At 44.0% G+C, this 19,278-nt stretch overlaps 2 protein-coding genes across 6 annotated transcripts in view; one reads left to right on the forward strand and one right to left on the reverse strand.

Annotated features, from left to right (window-relative positions):
- LOC124039250 (arf-GAP with dual PH domain-containing protein 1-like) overlaps positions 1–11,267 on the forward strand; it is a 35,380-nt gene extending 24,113 nt beyond the window's left edge. For 3 of the 5 annotated variants that reach the window (XM_046355168.1, XM_046355166.1, XM_046355170.1), the window contains 6 exons: positions 600–712; positions 938–1,102; positions 4,704–4,787; positions 4,876–5,010; positions 5,179–5,407; positions 10,529–11,267. In XM_046355168.1, the coding sequence (XP_046211124.1) occupies positions 600–712; positions 938–1,102; positions 4,704–4,787; positions 4,876–5,010; positions 5,179–5,407; positions 10,529–10,557 (755 nt within the window). In that variant the 3' untranslated portion in view covers positions 10,558–11,267. The remainder of the gene's footprint in view (positions 1–599; positions 713–937; positions 1,103–4,703; positions 4,788–4,875; positions 5,011–5,178; positions 5,408–10,528) is intronic. The other 2 variants (XM_046355169.1, XM_046355167.1) reach the window with 1 other exon arrangement.
- A 4,309-nt stretch (positions 11,268–15,576) lies between these two features.
- Positions 15,577–18,832, reverse strand: LOC124039979 (transcription factor Sox-8-like). Its single transcript, XM_046356617.1, has 3 exons — positions 18,087–18,832; positions 17,498–17,745; positions 15,577–17,281 (listed from the first exon to the last, which is right to left on the reverse strand). The coding sequence occupies exons 1-3, from the start codon at positions 18,551–18,553 to the stop codon at positions 16,521–16,523; spliced, it is 1,476 nt and encodes a 491-aa protein (XP_046212573.1). The 5' UTR covers positions 18,554–18,832; the 3' UTR covers positions 15,577–16,520.
- Positions 18,833–19,278: the final 446 nt, after the last annotated feature.

Consider the following 19,278-nt stretch of genomic DNA (forward strand, 5'->3'; position numbering starts at 1 on the left):
AGGAAGGAGAGACGTTGGGGGGGATTATGGGACTTGAGGGGTGTTGGATGGGATTAGTAGTATGGCATGCATTGATACAGTATATGCGAGTGTGTATGAGATAGATAGATGGGGATACAGTGAACAGAGATTCGTGGGAGGGAGGAGAAAGGAAAATAGAGAAGTGAAGAGAGAAAATGGAGGGGGAGGAGGGAGAAAGAGAGAATATGAGAGAGTAAGAGAGAGTTGAAGAGCGTGTGTAGTCTGTAATGGATTATACACCGTGCTCTGTACTGCCACTTAATTAAACCACTTCCTGTCTGTAAGAGGTCCAGAAATAGACTGGAAGGACTAGAGTGCTGTGTCATTGACATGTAAAAGAATGTACAGTACTTTACCATCAGTGAGGTTATTTTTTTCTTCTTTCATTCTGTTTTATGACTTCCTCTCTCATATACTCTCTTTCACCTAAAGCCCCTCTCTCTGTCTCTTCATCCCTCTCTTTCTGTCTCCCTTTCACCCTCCCTTCATACTCTTTGGTATTTCTTGATTACACCAGAGAGTTATTTCAGTTTGTCTGAGTTTGTCTGGTTTGTCTGGTTGGGTTTCTATCTGCCCAGGGTACAGAGAGGGGTTTCTATGGAAACGCGGGCGAGACAACGGCCAGTTCCTCAGCCGGAAATTCATCCTGTCAGAACGAGAGGGGGCGCTCAAGTATTTCAACAAGCAGGACGTAAGGCTGGAGTCAACACGTAGTCACATCTGCACATGCTCTCACACATAAATACAAGCATGTTCCTGGGAAACGTAATCTCCAGCTAACTTATGCTACAAGGAAACTAAAACAAATACATCACACTTAATCTCCTTACCTATCTTTTTGTGTTTACTGTAAACATACAGTATGTATTATTCGATGTAACAATTTATACGTATACTGTATTTATGTACCGTACAGTTTGTGTATCTCCCCCAGGCGCGGGACCCCAAGGCAGTGATGAAGATCGAGACTCTCAATGCCACGTTCCAGCCGGCTAAGATAGGCAACCCCTACGGCCTGCAGATTACTTACCTGAGAGACAACAGCACCAGGAACATATTTGTCTACCACAGCGATTCTAAGGTGAGGCATTATGGGTAACTGTGACAAAAAATGACTATGCGGCTTTGTATGCTGGTCCCAGATCTGTTTATACTGGTATAGCCAACTCCTATTGTAATATGTGTAAATGCACAGAATTCTTAGAGATATGATGCATGATGAATCATCAATTCAATGGTACACCTAATATGGCTGCTGTTACTCATATCAAGGAACACTGATTTACAGCGGTTGCGCCACTAAAAGTTTTGCGATTGTGCTGCGGGACTTAGAGGTAATTTGTGGTTTAGTATGGTACTCTGCATCATCACTTCATTGCTCCAGACCAACGCAAGGGGGAGTTAGAGCACTGATTATGCTTTTGGGTCCTCCTGTGTGTCTAACTGGCAATGAATGTGCGACATAAACCTAAATAGTAACTGATAATTGACTGACGACTTCAGTATTACCTACTAAAACTGTTTTTATTATTTTACTCTTATGATGTACTGTATGCCACTCCTGACCGGTCACGTTGTACAGCGCCTGAGTGGCGCAACGTTCTAAGACACTGCAAGCTGGTTTACAACGGATGCTGGTTCAATACCTGTGCCAGCCTCGGCTGGGAGACCCATTTGTTGATTGTAGGTTTCTCTCCCTCTAAAAACAGAAATAAATCATTCTAAATAACAAACTGGCTTTATTTACAAATTAGTAACAATGTCTCACCCCATGTTCAAGAATGGCCTTTTTCTCTCTCATTTTACTGTAATGAACACGAGGGGAGGCAGAGAGCTGGTTTCAAGCGCAGGGTGCAGCAGGTGTTTATTGCAAAGGACCACAGGAGGAGGCAGGTAGATGGGTCCAGGGGCAGGCAGATGGTCATACACAGGGGGTCCAATAGGGCAACAGTACAGGCAGGGAAAAGGCTAGTAACATAGTCCTAGAGATCAGGCAATATGTAGATAACAGGAAATCCAATAGGCTAAAGTACAGGCAGGGAATAGGCAAAAGGCGTCGTTAGTGAGGCAGGCAGAAACTATCATACACGGGAGGAGTAACTCACAGGAAAACCAACTCTCTGAAAGACGTGTGTCACAAAACAAACGATACCTCACAGTGATGCGGTGCAAAGAACTGAACTAAATAGTGTGTGATAATGACATACAGGTGTGTGCACAGGTGATCACAATTCAGGTGATTGGGATCTGGAGAGTGAGCTGCGTTCAGGGGATCTAGGTATTTGAGGGTGTGAGTTGAAAGCAGTTACATTACGTTATTTGAAAACAAAATCATCTCCAAAATATTGCGATTATTATTAATTGACAATTATATAAAAGCCTGTTGGATATTCTCACAGATATATTATTAACTCTGTTATTAGCAGGACAATATATATTGGTCATATTGGTCATGGCTCCTGAGTGGCGCACAATGAGATTGCCTTGCGGTTCTCTAGCTGTATCCACTGAAAGTGTGTAAGGTTCAAGGCACGAGGGTAGGGGGCACGGGATGGGCCGCAGAGCCGCACAAAGAAGGCCGACCTAGCCCATGGGGAAGGGAGGAGGAGGGGTGTGGACCCCCACCCCGCCAGACTGGCAACACTAAGGGGAATTGCACTAATAATGGCGCTGACTAGGGAAACGTTCCCGCTGTTCTGTTCTTAGTGCCAGTCTGCACGTTCAAACTAAAACAATGTAACTAATAATGGCATCTTTATGCTTTCATTAATAAAATAATGATAAAATACTCTTTCAAAATGCTGATGTTTATTTAGTTATGGATCCATTACTATGGGAATAAATATCACTGAATTACAGCAATATCCTTCAATCCTCTACATGTAATTATTGGCGGAGAGTCACGTCATATTTTTCAATATACTGTAGGCGACATGACATAGTGTTGAGTAATGTGCTGTTAAAAGTGGTGTAGGTCTTATTTATTTAAAGAGCATATTGAAGTTAGAAGCAATAGGATTTGAAGCAATTGCCTACAACTATTTTAGCACCATTTTGCGATGCTCTTAGACAAGCATGGGGACTGGTCTTGATAAATCAATGAGATTTTTATTTTCACAGAATCTCAGTTTGGGTATATGTTAGACTTATGCTCTCAGTGTAACCTTTATTTAACTAGGCAAGTCAGTTAAGAACAAATTCTTATTCACAAGGACAGGCTACTCCTTCCTCCCCGTCGGGGAATTGAACCACAATCTTGTAAGGTTCTGCTTTTCTTTTCCTAGTCAACCTTGTGTTCTTGAACATAGCCCTGTTTCTTTGTGTTCTGGAACGTAGCCCTGTTTTTCATTTTTGATCATATATTTTTTTAAATCTTTTTATTTTACACTTTCAAGTCAGTTAAGAACAAATTCTTATTTTCAATGACAGCCTAGGAACAGTGGGTTAACTGTGTTGTTCAGGGGCAGAACAACAGATTTTTACCTTGTCAGCTCGGGGATTCGAGTCCAACGCTCTAACCACTAGGCTACCTGCCGCCCCAGGTAGCCTATTTCCCCTGTGTTCGTTTCTCACTTGGCCTCATCAGCTTCCTATTTAGTTCAGTTCTTTCTGTTTGTATGGTGGTGAGGTATTGTTTGTTTTTGACTACCTACCTGTGTTTGACCATTGCCTGCCTGCCTGTGATCACGATTCCTGCTTTCTGCCGAAGGCTTAATAAACATCTGCCACACTCTGCGTGTGAATCTACACATTTTTCACGCCCGCATTCTTTTGTACAGCTACTATTGAAGGCTATCAAATGCTCCTCTGGTGGTCAAACTAGCACTAACTAGCAGTAATGGTACCAGTGGCTCACACTTATACAATTCTGAGGCCCCATACAAGCTGCGCCGCAGTATACTGCAACTTTTAAAGGACAAACCACTGTAGTCTGTTCAACTAAATTTGAGTCTCTACACTCTTATTAAAAAAAAGTGTTCCAAAAAAGGTCCTTGGGTTTACCCATAGGAAAACACTTTTCATTTCCAGGTAGAACTCTTTTGGGTTCCATGTAAAAACCCTCTGGGGAAAGGATTCTACAAGGAACCCAATATGATTCTACCTGGAACCAAAAAGGTTTCTTCAAAGGGGACAGCCGAAGAACCCTTTTAGGTTCTGGATAGCACCTTTTTCTTCTAAGAGTCTCTAGTAGATATGGGCTGTTCTGGATAACAGAGGGAGAGTGGAAATAAACATGTATAGATATCTATTTCATCAGTCGACGTGTTCTTCGCTGTGACAGCAGTACTCGTCATCCCACTGTGTAATCTGGCCAGTGGAGCTGGCGAAAGGAATTTGGAGGGGGTTGCCGTCACACACAGAGTTGCTGGCTGGCGGGCTGTTTTTCTCTTGAGGGTTTACTGCTGTGCACACAGGTGACCATCTCTCTCAGTAGCAAGTCACCCTTGTCTGTGGGTTAGGATGAAAGGCACAGCATGTACAGCCTCCTCAGCTGGTTAACAGACAAGATGGCAAGCTTGAACAGAACAGTACTATTAAAGCTGTTTTGTCGTGAAATAATACCTTGATCACGTCTCGTAATGTTCCATACTGTAGCAGGTTTGCGGTCTTCTCATTGCAGGGATGACTCTGAATAAGGAATGTATCTGACTAGGATGCTTTTGTGTCTTTTGTTTTGGTAGGAAATGGTGGACTGGTTCAACGCTATCAGAGCTGCCAGGTTCCATTACCTTCAGGTGGCCTTCCCTGGAGCCAGTGATGAGGAGGTGAGGCCACAATATGTATTTAGCAATGAGTATTACCACAATTCAACACAATTAAACAAACACTTTTCTCTCTTGTCTTTGCCTTCAGCTTGTGCCCAAACTGACACGTAGCTTCATGAAAGAAGGCTTCATGGAGAAGACAGGCCCAAAGCACACAGAGGGCTTTAAGAAAAGGTGGTTCACCATGGACGACAGGAGACTCATGTACTTCAAAGATCCTCTGGTGAGGAGTCAGACACACCCTGCCCTAAAACAACTGATCCATTCTGAATGAACCCTACTTGTCATAACTTTCAATTCTGTGGCGTACAGCATACTTTATTCTCTATCTCTCTCTGATCTCTCTCACGCTCTCTTTCCCCCCCGCCGCCTCTCCCCCCTCCTCTCTCAGGACGCCTATGCAAGGGGAGAGGTGTTCATCGGCAGTAAAGAGAACAGCTACACCGTGCTCCCAGGCCTTCCCCCCTCAACACAGGGCTACCACTGGAACCATGGCATCACCATAGTAACGCCAGACAGGAAGTTCCTGTTTGCCTGCGAGACGGAGGCGGAGCAGAGGGACTGGATCGCTGCCTTCCAGAGGGTCATCAACAGACCCATGAGACCACAAGAGTACGCAGGTAAGTCATGAGGCTGAATTACACCGGCGTGCTCGAGTATGCTCTACATTAAGTGTACTCTTGAGTAAGGCTGTTACATTGACCGTATTACTGCCGCCCCGGTGGTCACAAGTCATGATGGCAGTTAAATTCCACATGACCGTTTAGTCACGGTAATTAGGATTCTCCCAGCTCTGATGCTGCTGCTGGTCATTTGTAGCCTACCAAACCTGCTAACTGCCTGGTACTCAGCACTCTATTGTCCCTCTAATCACTCTGACATCAATGCAAATGTAATCGAAAATCTCATGATGAGTGCTCATGTTGCGCAACATTTCTGAGGTTTGATGGCCAATATTAAAAAGAGAATCCCATTAGCATTCTATAGGCTAGGTCTACAACATTTTATTTATCAACTTTCCTAATATTAAGCACATTGATTCCCTTCAACGCAGGAGTATAGCTTATCTGGCTGGCATGAAAATGAACCATGGAGCCTCCCGGGTGGCGCAGTGGTTAAGGGCGCTGTACTGCAGCGCCAGCTGTGCCATCAGAGACTCTGGGTTCGCGGCCGTGGGGCGAAACACAATTGACCTAGCGTCGTCCGGGTTAGGGAGGGCTTGGCCGGTAGGGATGTCCTTGTCTCATTGCGCACCAGCGACTCCTGTGGCGGGCCGTGCTCGGTTGCCAGGTGCACGGTGTTTCCTCCGACACATTGGTTGGATGCGCGCTGTGTTAAGAAGCAGTGCAGCTTGGTTGGGAGGATGCATGACTTTCAACCTTCGTCTCTCCCGAGCCCGTACCGGAGTTGTAGCGATGAGACAAGATAGTAGCTACTAAAACAATTGGATACCACAAAATTGGAGAGAAAAAGGGGTAAGAAAAAAAGAAAAGAGAAAAAAGAAAATGAACCATGGGAAATGCGTCCTCCATTGTATAGATGACGTGTATTTTTTCCCCAAGCTCCTGTTTCCGAGACAGGTGCATGATTACGGTCCATTCTAAATCAAACCTCATTTCACACACATATTATACCTAAAGACAACATTTAAATCAAGAATAGTCTGATGTGTGACAATATTAGACTATCACCTGTGAATGATGCCCAGCTTGTGCATTAAGGCAAGAAGCGCATACCTTTTCAAATCATAGTCCCCTGCATGTATCCTAGACCATAGGTCTATATGTTTTGATAAGGATTGTAATTGCAACTAAAGTGGCCAAATAACTTCTTAAAAAGGAAGCACATTAATCTGCTGTACAATGGGTGTAGAGCCTAACTGGCCTACATAAGCAGCGCAAGGAAGCACATTAATCTGCTGTACAATGGGTGTAGAGCCTAACTGGCCTACATAAGCAGCGCAAGGAAGCACATTAATCTGCTGTACAATGGGTGTAGAGCCTAACTGGTATGTCTACATAAGCAGCGCGTGAGTTTCTAGTTTGGGGAAGATCATTTTCACCATAAAAATGCACCTTTATAATAAAGCATTACACCCATAATCACATTTGCAATCACTTTTGAGAACAGTGTTTTCTTCTAATTGATTGCATTTTGGAACATTCACGCTTAAACGATCAGCTTCATATACAAGTGGTTGTATTCATTTGGGATCTACCGCATCCCACAACTGTCTCAGGGTATGTTTGGAATATTTATTTATTGCACAGAAGCACAAGTTGACCAATGACAATAGGCCAACATTTGTACTATGGGGGATAGTAGATTGAAATAAGCAATTGCTTTTGCTGTTCGTCAGGCCTACTCATCTTGTTGGCTGATGAAATGTAGGATAAATGTGGACAGTTCTAACATCTTCAATATGCGCCTCGGAATTCAATAAGAGGGAAGCGCACAGATGCGTCCCAGATGTGTCTGACTCCATTCACTTGAAGCCTACTACTTAGCTGAAATGCCTGTGAAAAGGACACGATCACGGGCATTAGCTACAGTTGTCTGGAAGTTTATATACACTTAGGTTGGAGTCATTTCAACCACTCCACAAATTTCTTGTTAACATACTATAGTTTGGGCAAGTCGGTTAGGACATAATAGTAGTAATAATAATAATAATAGTACTTTTTCCAACAATTGTTTACATACAGATTATTTCACCTATAATTCACTGTATCACAATTCCAGTGGGTCAGAAGTTTACATACACTATGTTGACTATGCCTTTAAACAGCTTGGAAATTTCCATAAAATGATGTCATGGCTTTAGAAGCTTCTGATAGGCTAATTGACATATTTTGAGTCAATTGGAGGTGTACCTGTGGATGTATTTCAAGGCCTACCTTCAAACTCCGTTCCTCTTTGCTTGACATCATGGGAAAATCAAAAGAAATCAGCCAAGACCTCAGACAAAAATTATAGACGTCCACAAGTCTGGTTCATCCTTGGGAGCAATTTACAAACGCCTGAAGGTACCACGTTCATCTGTACAAACAATAGTATGCAAGTATAAACACTATGGGACCACGCAGCTGTCATACCGCTCAGGAAGGAGACGCGTTCTGTCTCCTAGAGATGAATGTACTTTGGTGCGAAAAGTGCAAATCAATCCCAGAACAACAGCAAAGGACATTGTGAAGATGCTGGAGGAAACCGGTACAAAAGTATTTATATCCACAGTAAAATGAGTCCTATATTGACATAGCTTGAAAGATCGCTCAGCAAGGAAGTAGCCACTGCTCCAAAACGCCATATAAAAGACTACGGTTTGCAACTGCACATGGGGACAAAGATCATACTTTTTGGAGAAATGTCCTCTGGTCTGATGAAACAGAAATAGAACTGTTTGGCCATAATGAGCATTTTTATGTTTGAAGGAAAAAGGGGGAGACTTGCAAACCAAAGAACACCATCCCAACCGTGAAGTACGGGGGTGGCAGCATCATGTTGTGGGGGTGCTTTGCTGCAGGAGGGGTGCACTTCACAAAATACAAAATAGGCATCATAATGATGTGGATATATTGAAGCAACATCTCAAGACATAAGTCAGGAAGTTAAAGCTTGGTCGCAAATTGGTCTTCCAAATGGACAATAACCCCAAGCATACTTCCAAAGTTGTGGCAAAATGGCTTAAGGAGAACAAGTCAAGGTATTGGAGTGGCCATCACAAAGCCCTGACCTCAATCCCATAGAAAATTTGTGGACAGAACTGAAAAAGTGTGTGCGAGCAAGGAGGCCTACAAACGTGACTCAGTTACACCAGCTCTGTCAGGAGGAATGGGCCAAAATTCACCCAACTTATTGTGGAAGGCTACCTGAAACGTTTGACCCAAGTTAAACAATTTACAGGCAATGCTACCAAATACTAATTGAGTGTATGTAATCTTCTGACCCTCTGGGAAAGTGATGTAAGAAATAAAAGCTGAAATCAATCATTCTCTCTACTATTATTCTGACATTTCACATTTTTTAAATAAACTGGTGATCCTAACTGAACTGACAGGGATTTATTATTTTTTTTACCCCTTTTTCTCCCCAATTTCGTGGTTGTTCAATTGTTTAGTAGCTACTATCTTGTCTCATCGCTACAATTCCTGTACGGGCTCGGGAGAGACGAAGGTTGAAAGTCATGCGTCCTCCGATACACAACCCAACCAAGCCGCCCTGCTTTTTAACACAGCGCCATCCAACCCGGAAGCCAGCCGCACCAATGTGTCAGAGGAAACACCGTGCACCTGGCAACCTTGGTTAGCACGCACTGTGCCCGGCCCACCACAGGAGTCGCTGGTGCGCGGTGAGGCAAGGATTTCCCTACCGGGAAGGAGATGAGACAAGTATTTCCCAAAGTCTCTGGTGGTACAGCTGGCGCTGCAGTACAGCGCCCTTAACCACTGCGCCACCCGGGAGACCAAGACAGGGAATTTTTACTGGGATTAAATGTCAGGAATTGTGAAAAAATGAGTTGAAATGTACTTGGCTAAGGTGTATGTACACTTCTGACTTCGACTGGACATCTCAGAGAGCCATGTGATTGAGAGGTGCTTCGGAGCACGCAGCTGGGAGAATGGAATTGTAATTAGCTTATTATATTCAGCCCAAGGGGACAATGGCCACAGATTTTTTTTAGGGAGCATTACCGCCAAACAAGGGGGATGCCACCTGGAAATTCGAGGCCTGGTGAGAATATTATCAAGTGCTCGTCAAATTGTGAATGAGAGACTGATGAAATGAGTGAAGCTTGTGGCTTTTTTCAAATCATCACTCGAGGCCCATCATGCAGCCTTAGAATGTATTAAAAATCTGAACATATAGGCCAACGTTTGTATCACAACTAAAGTTGCATAAATAACTAAAGTTGCATAAAAAGCATTTAGGACTGGTTTCTTTGTGAACCGCTCAATACAGAATAGCCACATGTACGCACTTCCATTGAAATCGTTTAGAGAAAATATTATTTCTATTTTATGTTCAATTGTATTCTTCATACTATAAAATAATTTTAATAAATTATGCCACAGAATTCTAAGCAAATCTTGTCTGCTAGATGAACGGGTGTAGTCCACAGCCAAATGGCATAGCCATGTCAGGGCCCAACATAAGAACAACTGAGTATGCTATTCTGTTCATTTTTTCATATGATTTTTCTTAAGACCTGTCAAAAATAAATGATAAATACATGGATTTATTAGTTTAAAAAACAAATGTAGATGTTCTAAAGATCTGCATCCGTGGCTTGAAGGCTATGCGTGGAAGCCAGGAGAAGCTCAATGCATGTATGCTCATTAACGGTCGATTACCGTGAGCCCGGGCAGTTATTTTCATGACAATCACCGGCTGCCACAGCCTTACTCTTGAGGAGTATGCAGATATTGCATCTTTGCAATAATATTTGCAGGCTATGTACAACCCCCGATTGAACTAGTCAAGGTCTCACAAGCAGTTGCTTGGCTGAAGCCAATGTTTTATGGCAGGGCTAAAACAAAAACCTGCACACCGGGTAACTCCCTAGCACCAGCATTGGTATTAATCACTATAATTATAGATTGATGGTATGTTTTTAGAGGCAGTCCAAAGCAGGGTAATGAGTGATTGCCTGTTTATGTACTGTACTGTGCCTATTTGCCTTTCTGTGATTGTATCTATATGTTGTGGTAACACTTACTGGTTTTCTGCTCTTCACTGTGCAGTGGAGGCCCATTTCAAACACAAGCCCTGAGACTGGAGCTAGAGCTGTCACTACTGGTCAGCTCAAGTCCCACCAAGAACAGAACAGACAGGATTTCTCTGCAGAGACCCCAGAATAACACAAGTCTCTACTGTACCTGGAGCGAAGGAACGAGATGATAGAGATGAAAGAAATATATCAGAGAGGAGAGAGAAAAACAATAAAAGGTCTTACATCTCAACCTCTTCTGAACCTGATGCCTAAACCGGGGGTTAGAGGTCAGGGGTCAGGGGATTTGAGAGGAGAGAAAATAACACTGAAATATCAATTCCCCTGCTGCTGCTCTCCACATAGACTCTTCCACACTGCACCCCCTCTCTTAGTGTTGTGAGTGGTTCCTCCCTTGTTGTATACTAATGAGTCATGTTCACTCTGTTTGTTGAGAGCAGTACTGTAAATGTAATTTATTGGACAGTTTTGATGACAGTGGATTTATGCAATTTCTCTGATTGTTCTAAACGTATGCTTTTAGGCAGAGTCATACACATCTCGTGGCTGTTTATTTTGAAATATAAATGTGAATGTAAATATTTTGTTACTTCATGCAACAGGGTTGTAATTGATTTAATATTAACTGATTCAATCAAATTGTGTTTATCATTGAAAGACACTAGATGGCACTCTAGGCCATTGTAATACATCACCCATGATGTGCATTGTCATTCTATTGGTCTGCCGCTAAAATAAACTCGACAGGGATCCAAGACAATCCCGCTGACCGTGTCTCCTTTACTTTGGATTGTTATTATCAAATAAGTAATGCATTTGGTTTTCATCAACTGCTGGGCTCTCTCTCTCTCTCTCTCTCTCTCTCTCTCTGTCTCTCTGTCTCTCTCTCTCTCTCTCTCTCTCTCTCTCTGTCTCTCTGTCTCTCTCTCTCTCTCTCTCTCTCTGTCTCTCTGTCTCTCTGTCTCTGTCTCTCTGTCTCTCTGTCTCTGTCTCTCCGTCTCTCCGTCTCTCCGTCTCTCCGTCTCTCCGTCTCTCCGTCTCTCCGTCTCTCCGTCTCTCCGTCTCTCCGTCTCTCCGTCTCTCCGTCTCTCCGTCTCTCCGTCTCTCTCTCTCTGTCTCTCCGTCTCTCCGTCTCTCCCTGTCTCCCTGTCTCTCTCTCTCTGTCTCTGTCAAGTTTATCTTTACTCTCTCTCTCTCGCGCGTGCGCATGGGGTCCCAAAATGGTTCCGCACAAATTGACGCTAGAAAATGAAGGGAACTCCACTTTATACCCTGTGTTCGTATTCACTCAATTTATGGTCCAGCAGGGCTGTCCCAACGCATAATTACATCAAAGTGCATTTTAATAGTGTAAAAGGCCCTTAGTTGACACTCAAATGTTGTATTATACATTATACCCATTTGAAGAGTGAATAATTAATTTGTTTGATCAAATTTGAACCCAGTTTAATTTCAGGGTTCGGAAACCACTACTCGAGTAGTCTCTTGCCTGTGTTTGTTTGTGCGCCTGTCCGTGTGTGTTCTCGTAGTATGCATGCGTGCAGAACGGATAGGGGCCACCCTCCGAAGCTGTGTGCTTCTCTGTGCTAACTGACAGACACACAGCTGCCGTTAGAGATGGCGGTTGGAGAGCGCAGACAGCTGTTGGAATTCCACCCAGAGAGAGTTCTAGTGTTAAGCCTGGGCTGGATGGACACTCTGAGGCAGGCAGTTGTGAAGTGTGGAGGACCATATCAATATGGGCTGGAGTGTGTTGACCGTTTGCACAAACACCCACATGAGGAGCATGATAATGGCTGTGCAGCTTACACATGCCCACAGACCTGGTATTGTGTTATTAAAAGTTCACAACAGTTCAATTATGTAATAAATAGTTATGGTAACATGGTAATGGTGAGATGTGGTAGAGCGTTGATTCTTGTCAATTGATGTGTCTGTGCGGGCATGTGATTATCTCTGTTTATTTGTTTGCGTAACTATAAGGACATGCTCCCGTCATGTCTCCATACATACAGTATGTGTCTGTTCTGTGAACTGCGTGCCTTTCCTGTGAACTTCCAGTAAATTGAACCACATTCACATCTCGGTTCCACATGGCGGGAAATCCTTGAGGGATACTCCTCCGTGTGTGTGTCTGTGTGTCTGTTGGGAGGTTAGGATTAAGAGCTTCAGAGGGGGTCAGGCTCATGGCGCTGCAGCCCAATCGTCATAGCAACAGCTGGGACACAGTCGCACATGCTACCTTCACTCTTTCCTTCCCTCTCTCTTTCTGACACCTTTTTCTCCCTCCCTCCCTCAGTTTTCTGTAATCTCACTGACTTTAGGGTTCACATCTGCTTCTGCCATCAAGGCGAAGTAAATGAACATCTTTATCTATTGGTAATACAGTATATTTTCTTATTTAAACACTTAGATTTTATTCATATGAAATAGTATGCTGCAAATGTACATGTACTGAATATATATAAAGCGGGTATAGCATATGAGTGAGTTGGCAGATTTTGTTTGTCAGGCATCGAGACAGGCCATCCCTCTGTCTGCGAGATGGGGACTACATGCTTTTCCCAAGGACTGGCGCCAAAGCAACGTGCTGTGGTTGACCTCGGTCACCGCGGTGGAGTTTCACGGTTGCTCTGTTTCTGGCATTGTGAACCATCGCAGACCACTCCAAGGCAAAGTTCTTTCTCTTTTATAGGGATCAGAGTGGTCCAACCGGCCAACACGACGGGGGATTGAAGAACAGTTGATACACCCCAAAGGGTCAAAGGGCACTATTTTCGGTTGAAATGAGAGGTGTACAATATCTGTGGGAACATCAATGTATTGGAACCTCCTTAGTCTTTCTATTGATGAATTTGTAGAAAATAGAAGCCATTACTTAGATTTAACAATAGAAATGGGCCTGCAGTTCGAACTACTGTTATTCATCCCTTTGTCATTGTTGCACTGCACAGGAACAACTTGCCAGTAGCATCCTATTATTTTGAGACAGAGAATACCACATAGACAAGATCAGGGAGAAACGTGTACCTCATCACTTGCGTCAGTAGAGGTTTTAGGTCTAATTGACTGTTGTAAGTCTATTACATTGCTGCCCCAGTCTGTTTCAAGTTAGAGGTAATACTTTAGTGATGAGTCTAACCCAATCAGCTAGTGTCTCATGTTGGTAAAGCCTAAAGGACGGCTACAGAGAAGGCACAAATCTAATGAAAAGTCCCTGGATAAACCCACACACACAAGGGATCCCTTTCACTGCTTAAAATTGTATGAACCACTTATAAGCTTTAACTTCTAATAGCTGTAATGTAAATGAGAAATATCAGTAACTTTATAAACATGTTTCAAAATAATTAAGGAGACTAATTGAACAAAACTTAACGTGAACAGAACTTGACTTGGAAGGAAATTAGATAACATACGAAGCTGCTGTTTGAAAGGTGTAACTGGGATTTGTAGGTGATTGAACAGTAACCCAAAATTGGTCAATTTTCCCATGCATAGTCTAAGGAGAATTTCAACTGCCTCTGTGTGTTTTTACCAATACAAATGAGGCGGAACTGCCTTCCCACCTGTACAGTATATATGACCATTTGTGTGGCGAATCACAGTGCGAGTCAGATCTCCTGATGTGTCCCTCCACACTCCTCTACCCCTCCACCCTGGCTCCCTGGCATCATGGGTAAGTCAATGTTAGTTCTGTCTGGCAGCTTGTTGTTGTTGGCGCCCCGGCAGGCCAGGCTAACTCCAGTAGACACTAACTCAGTGAAACTCACCAGATATTTTCACCATTCAGGAAGTAATTAAAAGTGTCTGGAACCCCAAATCCTCAGCCATCATTTCTGTAGTGAAGCCCAGGGGCAGAAACATAAGGCATTTAGCATGGCCTGGGAGTAAATATAGCAACCTATGAGCCAGGTACAGCATACTGTATCTGTAAAAAAAACATTTTAAAAGAAGTTTGTTAATAGTTAATAGCTATGTTGTTCTAGGTATGGTGTCTGTTATTCACTGGATGATCAATCTATTCCAGTTGGACAGGTGATGGTGGTGATTCATGCATAATTTGTATAGCCAAACTCCTGTTATTATGCAATGCATCCTGATGAATTCTGTCAGTAACTCTTAACACTCTGTCTCTATTCTCTATCCTCATCCCTATCTCTCTAGTTGAGTTTCTGCTAAAATGTCCTGGCAAACAATAGGCAGGACAGTCTGAGTTACAGCATACTGGTGGCTATACATTTAAATCTGTTCTCACAACAACAAAAAAGGGCATTCCGCTCACAAGCCACCCACATCCCATCTGTTCTGATCAGCTTCCCTGAGATTAATTCTTCTCATACCCTGTTGCTTGTTGGTGCCTTTGTTAATGATGCAGTTTTTATTTCTCAGTCCAATTAATTTCTCTATTTCCCCAGATGAAGGGAGACAAAGGATCTTTCAACAAAGTAATTGCTCATTAAAATTCCGAGCTTTTTGTCTGTGTCACGCGTTCACACGTAAGCACACGCTCGCAAACCCACACACGCACGCTTCTCACTCATGCATACACACACACACACACACACACACACACACACACACACACACACACACACACACACACACACACACACACACACACACACACACACACACACACACACACACACACACACACACACACACACACACACACTTAGTAGTATGCCCACTCTCAGTAACTGCATGGCAAGCATCCATCTTGTCTTCAAGAAACTGCCCAACTACTTATAAACATTAAGTGTATATGTAATTTGCAAAAATATTCTTAACAGCAAGAAACAGGTGTGTGGGCCAACGTATTTAACGGCTCTGCATGAGTTCAAACAGCGGGTTTTGACCAGAGGCAGCGCCTCCTCTTGACAACGCTTCGCTCCGCTTGAAATTTGCACGAAGTAGAAAAGAGCTGAACTTTTTCTACCACTCCGCTAGCAGGGTTTCGCCGCTCACCTTCCCACAATCCCCCGCAAATTTCTCTGCGTGCCCTTGTTGAAAATGAATGAGGGAGCAACTTCTCCTAACCAAATTCGGTGTTGGTGAAAACACTCTGCAATGCAGTTATTTAATCGTAAAGGTAAATATAAAACAGCATAAATGCGTGGTCATGCGCACTAAATTCATCAAGCATTTACAAGCACCGGTTATAAATGATATTATCTGGTTTTCATAGAGCCGGCATACAAATAATCTAGTCGACATATCAAGTATAAAGTCCAATAACCAAACCTGGATTGCCCTTTGGGCAGTCTCTCCATGTTTTTTTTTGCAGTTGCCTTTTCAGAAAGACAAGCCATTTTGGCCTTCATCCGCACAGAACTGCTGTGCTGGAATGGACATGTCAACCTTTGAAGAAGACAAGTGCAGCAGATGCTCAGGGCTTAGCGGTCCATGCTATATGACGAGCATGGTGGTTCCTGTCCTCAGGCCAGCTGTCCAGTCAATCACAGCATATGGTATATCATTTTACTCATTTCCTTCAACCCTGAAATCTTGTCATCTCGATTTGTAGGAAACAGAACTGAACACCTGTTGCCTTGAGTGAAAGTCCCTGGCGCTTTTTCTGACAAGGAATGGAACTGCACTGGAGTGATGAACAGTAACTAAGAAGTGGAATTACTATTCATTTGGTGCATTTGTTAAGCCGGAATGTGCATTCCAATATAAAACATGTTCATATAAAACATAAATACAAACAATAATTATTCAATCTGAGATAAAGAGTTGAACATCAGAAAGGCACATAAAAAGGTAATCTAGAATTGTATTCATTTGTGATTTCGTGGTCAAAACAGAAGTGTGTTCCACATTTTTCCCACACAAGATTCATGCATGAATGTGGGTAGAGATTCTCTGTCCATTCTGACAAAACCAGCAGGCAGTTGTTCTTAGATCGTGTCCAACCTTGAGCCTTGTGTCATGTCCTCACTAACACAGCAAAAACAGAAGAAAGCCATATCAGGCACCATAGGCTGTCAATGCTGAGTCTAAGGCCTGGTGAGTGTGGTATAGACCGGCTGCTCCCAATTTGAGGTGGGGCTGTGGGGCGGAGGGATGGCTACGCTGTTGATGAGCGGTTTGCCGTAGGGGTGGCGAGAGGAGTGGAAGTAGGGGTACTGATAGAGACCTGCGGGGAAGCTGGAGTAGGCACTGTAGTAGCTGGGGCTCTGGAGGTCTGCATAGTCACACTGGGGGCTGGGCAGGGAGGAGGAGGATGAGGGGGCTGCAGAGGAGGGGCCGCCTCCAGAGCTGAGGGAGGTGTAGTCGGGGTGGGGTGGCGAGGAGCTGTGGGAGTGCTGGCTGCTGTAGTGGCTGGGACTCAACTGCTCCGTTTTGATCGGCGTTCTGTGGTGAAGGCCATCACTGTTACTAGAAGACGAGGAGGAAGAGGGGAGTGCCGCCTCCGCTCCTGCCCCTTTTGGACCCCAAGGCAAGGCATTGCTGTGGGAGTGGCCGTAGGAGGAGCTGAGGGACCCAGAGGGGGGGTTGGATCCATGACCCCCGTGCCCATGGTCCGGAGGCGCCGGGGCGGAGCTGTGCTTGTTGAGTGGCAGGTACTGGTCGAACTCATGGACGTCAAAGGCATCCATGTTGCTGATGACATCGGTGCTCAGCTCAGAGATGTCCAAGTTGCTGAAGTCGATGTTCTGCCGTCCCCCATCCAGGGGGCGCCGGCCCTCATGTTTCAGCCCAAGATACAGCTCTGTCTTGGGGGTGGTGGGGGGTGTGGGGGGACCATGTTGATGGCCTTCAGAAAAGACACAACAGATGCCTAAACATTAGCTATGGCGTACTGACAAAAGAATGTGCCGGAACACCTGAACCAAGGAGAGATAAGTGTTCATACAAGATCTCAATCAGTAAAAAAAAGACCTGGTGACTGACAAACTGCGTGTTGCTATTGAGTATGGATTGTTCTACATTCTTGCACAAATGTATCAAATATGCTGGGAGATCCACTCACCTGTCCGCTCTGGATGATTATGCCCATTCCCCATGGAGATCAGTCTGGCCAGACCAGGTTCAGCCTTGTACATCTGGCCTGGGTGGAATTGGGCCAGCTCAGCCCCGGAGTCGGAGTTACACTGACCTGGCTTGGTGCTCTTCCTTCTCCGGGGTTGGTATTTGTAGTCAGGGTAGTCTTTCTTGTGTTGCACCCTCAGTCTCTCTGCCTCCTCCATAAATGGCCTCTTCTCGCTTTCAGTGAGCAGGCTGGAAATTGATGACAGGTTGGGTTGAGTTGTGGACTATTACAATGCTGGATGTCACAGTGAATATCATTACCATCATCATTCTAAACATGCCATGTAAAAATTGGTTAATCATTATGAAAAGGCAAAGTTGTGCACAAATTTTCATGAAACAATACTAGAAAATAAATTAATAAGTAGTATTAATTATTTTGTAACTTGTCAATCTTCACTGCAGATTTTTGGGTTTGGAGCAAAAAAAAATCCATAGTACATCTGTGCCATGTTCTATGCGGCACATTAGGTACGCAAATGTGTACTATACCCCCCATTAAATATATACATTCGGTTATCTCTACTGACCGCCAGAGCTTCCCCAAGGTCTTGCTGAGTTCGGCGTTGTGGAGATGCGGGTACTGGTCAGCTAGTTTCCTGCGCGCCGCCTGCGCCCACACCATGAACGCGTTCATCGGCCGCTTCACATGGGGTTTGTTTTTCAGAGACCGGTCTCCTCGTGTAGGCATCGGTACGAGCGACCAGTCGTATCCGTTAAGCACCTGAGACACTGCGTCTCGGATGCACGCGGGAAACCGTTTATCTTCCTCGCTGGTGTCCATTTTTGGGGTTATCCCGTTGCCGGGCGCCTGTCCATCGGAGCCGGTTGGAGAGAACGGGACGTCCGAATCCGAGTCGTCCTGCGACATCGAGCTGGCGGTTCCCGTTGGACTACATGGATGGTCGCTGAATAACTTACTCTTTTCCTCGGTCATGTTCAGTGAAAAATTGCTTTGGTCTATATTAGCTGCCTGTTGATTGTGCCAAATGCGCATTTTACGCACGGAGCCCTGAGTGAGGAACAATTCAAATGTAAAATCCAAAACGCTTGTCGTGATGTTAATTCTTACCTATCACCCTGTTGTAAATTGTCATATTGGTTATAATGTCCAAACTCTGAAATCTCAGTTTGATACTGACACATTTTGTTGTGCTAAGAGAATGTTGTTGGAATCTGGTTGCGTCCTCACTCCACCCCTCAATATCTTATTGGTTTGTACATACACTGTAGCTCCACTGATTCCTCCCATTTGTGGGAAATATGAGCCAGTGATTTGAAATGTGTGTTATATACATTCTAATAATTAGTTTTGCTGTATAGCCAATGTAAAATTGCTTATATCATTCAGACATTAAAACAGGATACTCGTAGACAAAATGAACATGGTCAGAATTCCAGCTTTATATTCAGATACATTAACTGTGGAAGCATATGTGCAAGGCATGAACTCTATGGACTTGCAACCTCATAGCATAGCTGTTCCGAGCCCCACCTTTCTAGCTAAAAAAATATATATGGGGTGATGCCTGTTTTGCATGTTATTTTGGCATTAATTCGTGTCACATATCAGTTTGAAAACAATGTTAATAAATCCGCATACAAACGTGGTTTCCTTTTTGCTTTCTTGAGTAATGCAGCTCTAAAATGCAGGTGTTTCAGCCGAGCTCAGTGGTACCTATGGTGGGGGAGCAGCCAGCTGAAAATACGGAGTGTAGGGGT

The sequence above is a fragment of the Oncorhynchus gorbuscha genome, linkage group LG07 (assembly GCF_021184085.1).
Source record: "Oncorhynchus gorbuscha isolate QuinsamMale2020 ecotype Even-year linkage group LG07, OgorEven_v1.0, whole genome shotgun sequence".
Taxonomy (NCBI): Eukaryota; Metazoa; Chordata; class Actinopteri; order Salmoniformes; family Salmonidae; genus Oncorhynchus; species Oncorhynchus gorbuscha.

Coding starts and splice junctions, on each gene's coding strand:
- LOC124039979 (XM_046356617.1), bottom strand. CDS start 18,553: ATGCGCATTTGGCACAATCAACAGGCAGCTAATATAGACCAAAGCAAT. Junction 17,746..18,086: donor ACCTTGGGGAAGCTCTGGCG/GTCAGTAGAGAT, acceptor ATCAATTTCCAG/CCTGCTCACTGAAAGCGAGA. Junction 17,282..17,497: donor TAATCATCCAGAGCGGACAG/GTGAGTGGATCT, acceptor TCTTTTCTGAAG/GCCATCAACATGGTCCCCCC.